The 6,183-nt window shown below is 54.1% G+C and overlaps 1 protein-coding gene across 1 annotated transcript; it reads left to right on the forward strand.

Annotated features, from left to right (window-relative positions):
* The first annotated feature begins 498 nt into the window (after window positions 1-498).
* Window positions 499-4,652, forward strand: PTGIR (prostaglandin I2 receptor). Its single transcript, XM_053604180.1, has 2 exons — window positions 499-1,775; window positions 2,816-4,652. Exons 1-2 carry the CDS (start codon window positions 1,008-1,010, stop codon window positions 3,185-3,187), a joined length of 1,140 nt encoding a protein of 379 aa, XP_053460155.1. The 5' UTR covers window positions 499-1,007; the 3' UTR covers window positions 3,188-4,652.
* The last annotated feature ends 1,531 nt before the right edge of the window (window positions 4,653-6,183 follow it).

Consider the following 6,183-nt stretch of genomic DNA (forward strand, 5'->3'; position numbering starts at 1 on the left):
GGAATTTCCTGGTCATTTCTCAATCCCTGGGCAATGTCCTAAGGCTGGGGCCTGGAGCCCAGAATAGATACCAGAGGCCACTCCAAGACAACCCAGGCCATGGCCACCCCCTCAAAAACCAATCAGTTGTGCCCCTCAGATCCCTCTTAGCCCTCCTGTTGGGCTCCAAACCTGAATGATGGTAACTCAGGGATCCCGACCTGAGCCAGAGAAAGAAAGAGACCTATGTGTGGGGAGGTGGCAGGTGGCTTGGTGATCAAGACTGAGAGAGGACCGGGAACGAGAGTGAAGGGGAGCGGAGGGGCAGAGGCGGATGATGGATGTATACTGGGTGGGGGACAAGGAAGGCTGGCACAGCACGGAGCCCAGGGGGCCTCTGGAGAACTGCTGGGGGAGGGAGGGCGGGGCAGAGAGAGGAAATGAAAAAGCGGGGTGAGCAGGCAAGATGAGTAGGGAGAGAGGGAGGGAGGGAAGGAGGGAGGGAAGGAGTAGCTGACACATGAGACTGACAAATGCAGCCAGAGACACAGAGCAAGCAAGGGAGCTAGAGACGCAGGGGCCTGGGCAGAAGAGACTGAGAGACTGCAGATTCTCGGTGAGGGGCTGGGAAAGAGAAATGCAGAGAAGGAGGGGATAGAAGGCTGAGGGGGAAGGGAGAGGAGGACCAGGGAGGAGACAGAGACAGGGAGACAGCAAGAGACAGAGAGAGAGAGAACTAGGGACAGCCAGAGATGGAAGGACAGAGACAGAGATAGAGAAGGAAAGAAATAAGGGGTGGGGGGGGGAGGAGAGAGAGACAGGGACAGAGACAGAGAGGGACTGGAGGAGACAGGAGGGAGAAAACACAGACACACACTAGGAGACGAGGAGAACTGGGGTTGGCTGGAGACCCCAGGTGCCACAGGGAACGTGGTCTGGAAGCATCTGAGCGGGCCGGGCCACAGGGGAAAGCCCGGCTCGCTGTGAACCACCTCCTGCCCTTGGGAACTCTCCCGCCCAGGCCGGGGATGGCGGATTCCTGCCGGAATCTCACCTACGTGCGGGACTCGGTAGGGCCGGCCACCAGCACCCTGATGTTTGTGGCGGGCGTGGTAGGCAATGGGCTAGCGCTGGGCATCCTGGGCGCGCGACGCAGGTCGCGCCCGTCGGCCTTCGCAGTGCTGGTCACCGGGCTGGCGGTGACAGACCTGCTGGGCACGTGCTTCCTAAGCCCGGCCGTGTTCGTGGCCTACGCTCGCAACAGCTCCTTGCTGGGCCTGGCGCGAGGCGGCCCCGCGCTGTGCGATGCCTTCGCCTTTGCCATGACCTTCTTCGGCCTGGCCTCCACGCTCATCCTCTTCGCCATGGCTGTGGAGCGCTGCCTGGCGCTCAGCCACCCCTACCTGTACGCACAGCTGGACGCGCCGCGCTGCGCCCGCCTGGCGCTGCCCACCATCTACGCCTTCTGCGTCCTCTTCTGCTCGCTGCCCCTGCTGGGCCTAGGCCAGCACCAGCAGTACTGCCCGGGCAGCTGGTGCTTCGTCCGCCTGCGCTCGGCCGAGCCCGGCGGCTGCGCCTTCTCGCTGGCCTACGCCAGCCTCGTGGCCTTGCTGGTGGCTGCCATCTTCCTCTGCAACGGCTCCGTCACTCTCAGCCTCTGCCGCATGTACCGCCAGCAGAGGCGCCACCAGGGCTCGCTGGTCCCCGGTCCCCGGGCGGGTGAGGACGAGGTTGACCACCTGATTCTGTTGGCCCTCATGACGGGCATCATGGCTGTGTGCTCCTTGCCTCTCACGGTGAGTTCCCTTTGGAGCTGAGGGAGGGAGGAGAGGAGGGTTGTGCCCATTCTCAGATGGGGAAGTTGAGACTCAAAGAAGGTCAGGCAGAGGTTTTGTCCACAGTCAAAACTTCTCCAGACTTTCTGGAGAAGTCTCTCCCCATTTGCTTCTGCCCCATTTGATTCCTCCTGACCACCTGTCTCCTGTCCTTACCATCCCCACCCCCACTACTTAAGCTCAGCCCATTCTTAACCCTACCCCTGTAATGAAAACAAGATCGACTGTTCATTGCTCTATGCTGGCTTACAAGTACTTTTTCAGATAATCTTCAAATTGACTACCTGCACTCATTCCAAAAAGCATTTAGCAAGAAAGGAACAAAAGTCCTATCCTGTCACCATTTTTACAGATGAGGGGCAGTGTCTCTTGTTCACAGCACACAGAGCCAAGTCTCTACCCTTGGCCCTCTGATTCCACAGCCTGACCTCCCAACTACCCAGATCCCCAATGCCCCAGCCTGGGCCCCACCCTTGCATCCTTGCCTCAATTTCCTGCCAGGGCTTCCAGACTGCTCCTATGGACCAGAGCAGCACAGATCCTGGCTCCTATCCAGTGTCTGTGACACCTGGTCATGGCCCCTTTATTGTAGGCCTCTGTTTTTCTGTAAAATTAAAGAGGCTAGGCTGGATTTGGGGATTATGATTCAGACACTGGAAGCTATGGACAAATATGCACAGTTACAACCACAGCTCTGTCTGCAGATTCAGGGAGCCCAGAGGTGTCAGACTCAAAAATCTATGGAGCCTGAGGGTCCTCCCAGCTGCAAAGGGCAGGGGGACCCACATGTTCAACCCCATCTCTCTCTCTTTAGGCCTCTGCTGGGGCTTTCCCTCCCTCTGCTTCCAGGATGCATTCGCTACTTGATTTTCATCTTTTCTTATTTCCTTCCCTTCTGATATGCCACCCCTCCCTCATCCCTGCCGGTGAGCAAGTGGGAACCAGGGTGGGAGAGGCAGATGACTCCTGGGTGCTCCTTGACGCCCTCAACCTGCCTTCAGATCCGCAGCTTCACCCAGGCCATCAGTCCGGACAGCAGCGAGATGGGAGACCTCCAGGCCTTTCGCTTCAATGCCTTCAACCCCATCCTGGACCCTTGGGTCTTCATCCTTTTCCGCAAGGCTGTCTTCCAGCAACTCAAGCTGTGGTTCTGCTGCCTGTATTCTGGCCCCATCCGAGATGATGTGCAGACTCCCCTCTCCCGGCCCCCGAAGAACCCCTCTGCCCATGGGAGAAAGGAGGGGAGCTGGGTGCCTTTGTCAGCCTGGGGTGAGAGGCAGGTGGTACCCTTGCCTCCTGCACAGAGGTCCAGCAACAGCACCGTGGGAACGCTGTCCAAAGCAGAGGCCACTGTCGCCTGCTCCCTCTGCTGACATCCTAAGCTGACTCTGTGAGCTCTACACTGTCTTCAGGGAACAGGAGCCAGGAAGCAGGGTCAGGGCTAATAGGTGCAGATGCCAGAACCTTGGTCCCCAAACTCTGGGGCCATCAGCTGCTATTTCTTCTCCATGAGGGCAGCCACTGTAGGCTCTGGGAGGAGAGTGAGGGACAAGGGAACATTTGTCCTGAAGCACAGAAAGAATCGTTCTCTCAAAATAACCAGTGGCCTGGCCAGCCTACTCTGGCCCTTGGGTCCCCATCCATCTCACTGTCTAAATATTTAGAAGGCGGAAAAGTTCCCAGCAGCTTCTGTGTACTCAGGTCTGCTCTGCTTTGGATGTCAGCTCCTATCCTCATCCATAAGGGGGCCCAGCTGCCCACCCCAAATCCCAAGCAGCAGCCCTGCCCTCTCCAAAGCCATTCCAAGAGCCACTCCCTCTCTGTCCCAGGAGAGCCAGGGATTCTCAGAAAAGCACCCTGCCTCCCCTTAGCCCAGCCCCTGTCAGACTTGGGGGCCCTGGCACCCCAAGGGGAGGTGAGAGGATGCAGAAGCTGCTGCACTGTGACAATGCAGGACATGTGCCTGATATGAAAGGGGCCTGAGACACTCCACCTAGGTTGGTGGGCATGAGGAATGAACCGTGGGGTGCAGGTGGTGGAGAGATAGATGGAGAAGCTGGCGGGTGAACAGGTGCAGTGGACAGATCCCAGGACTGCCCCAGAATGCAGACCCAAGTCTTGTACCTGTCGCCAGGCTCCTGAATAAATAACTGCCTCCTTACAGAGCTTGACCTCACCTTATGTATCCTTTGGGCCCTCATAAAGATTCGATTAATTAATTAATCCATTCGTTCAACAAATACTCAGTGGACTGACTCTGTGTGGCATTAAGGACATAGATAAGCCTCTGCCCAGCCAGCCCAGCATGCTGCAGGGTGATTTCCAGCCTGTCTCCTCCCCCTGCCATTCTCTGCCCTCAGAGAGACCCGGAATCAAGGGTGCGCAGGAGTGAGCTGACTAGTGTGAACGGAAGTGAGTTGGCGTTTGGGGGTGGAGGGCGAATGAGAGCCATCCTGGCCCCCGACCGCCAGCCTCAGTTCCTCAGTTCCTCTTTCTCACTCTCCCCCCACCCCTGCCCTGGATTAAAACAATGAATCCACACCTGGAGATGACTGGGGCAGGTGAGACTGAGCCTCTTATAAAGACAACAGCTACTCACATGCCTTTTGCTCCATCCACACGACAGCTTATTATTTTTATTTAAAGATGTGGGTCTCCCTATGTTGCCCAGGCCGTATTTGAATTCCTGGGCTCAAGTGATTGTCCTACTTCAGCCTCTGGAGTAGCTGGGCCAACATGCCTGGCATCACCCTATTATTAGGGCCTTTCTGCTGAAACTGGGATCAAGGTCCAGAAGGGGCAATCATCTGGCCTAGGGCACACAACGAGGGGAGAGTTGAGCAGAAGGGCACAGTCCAAGCTGGCTGTCTCCAAGTTACTGAGGTACTGTGGTTTCCTTTTGATCATAATCTAGTACTTAGTTTACAGGGTTGCTTTTGGGATTAAGTGAGTTGTTCTAAAAAGCCATTTAGCACAGAGCTTGGAATAAAGCCCACAATAAATGTTAGCATTATTGCCAATGTTGCTGTTTCTGCTATTGTTAGCTGGGCAAACACTATTTAAAAAGAAAGCGATTCTTTAAAAGCAAAGCAAGGCTTTGCTTCATTTTTTTGATCCCCCTCCCCCCAGTCACTATGTTTCAAAGCACAATAAAAAACAAGAGGTACCTGGGAGAGTTAAAAGTGGGTCAAGGTGATCAATTCATGGGTTTGTAGTTTCTGTGTGGGGTCATGAAAATGCTTTGGACCTGAAGAGAGGTGATGGGTGCATAGCACTGTGAATACACTAAGACGCTAAATTTCACTGAATTGTAACTTTAAGATGGTTTAAATGATAACTTTTATGGATATCTTACCACAATTAAAAAAATGTAGCAGTGAAAAAAGTTCAGAGGGCAGTGCCTGTGGCTTAGTGAGTAGGGCGCTGGCCCCATATACTGAGGGTGGTGGGTTCCAACCTGGTCCTGGCCAAACTGCAACAAAAAATAGCCAGGCATTGTGGCAGGTGCCTGTAATCCCAGCTACTCGGGAGGCTGAGGCAAGAGAATCGCCTAAACCCAAGAGCTGGAGGTTGCTGTGAGCTGTGATGCCATAGCACTCTACTGAGGGTGACCAAGTGAGACTCTGTCTTTTTTTTTTTTTTTTTTGCAGTTTTTGGCGGGGGATGGGCTTGAACCCACCACCTCCAGCATGTGGGGCCAGCGCCCTATTCCTTTGAGCCACAGGCACTGCCCGAGACTCTGTCTTTAACAAAAGAAAAAAAAAAAAAGAAAGAAAGAAAATAATTGAGGAAAATATTTAGAAACTTTTTACTATTTATAGTATTACAGAGTAATACTATATTGGTTGATGTTAATAATAAAAAAGTCCACTTGTAAAACCCCCAAAATGGCTGGCCATGGTGACTAATGCCTATTTTCCCAGCACTGTGGGAGGCTGAAACAGGTAGATTGTTTGAGTTCAGGAGTTTGGGACCAGCCTAAAGAAGAACCAGATCCTGTCTCTAAAAAAAAAAAAAGAAAAGAAAAAAAAAATTAGGCAGGTGTTGTGGTGCAGGCCTGAAGTCCCAGCTACTTGGCAGTCTGAGGCAGTCTTAAGCCCAGAAATTTGAGGTTGCTGTGAGCTAGGCTGATGCCATGGCACTCTAGCCTGGGGCAGCAGAGAAAAAACCCCTCAAAAAACCAGGTCAGGAAACATCAGTTTGGGGTCCTGCCTTTGTCACCAAACCTGGCCTGGCCTCAGCAGGAATAGACCCAAGGGCACCCCCAACAGAGGATGGTGAAGAGGGGATGGATGGGCAGGGGGCCAAGAGGGGATGGATGGGTAGGGGATGGAAGGACACTTATGGGTATGGTGGTGGCACTTATTTC

This window comes from Nycticebus coucang, chromosome 10 (assembly GCF_027406575.1).
Source record: "Nycticebus coucang isolate mNycCou1 chromosome 10, mNycCou1.pri, whole genome shotgun sequence".
Taxonomy (NCBI): domain Eukaryota; kingdom Metazoa; phylum Chordata; class Mammalia; order Primates; family Lorisidae; genus Nycticebus; species Nycticebus coucang.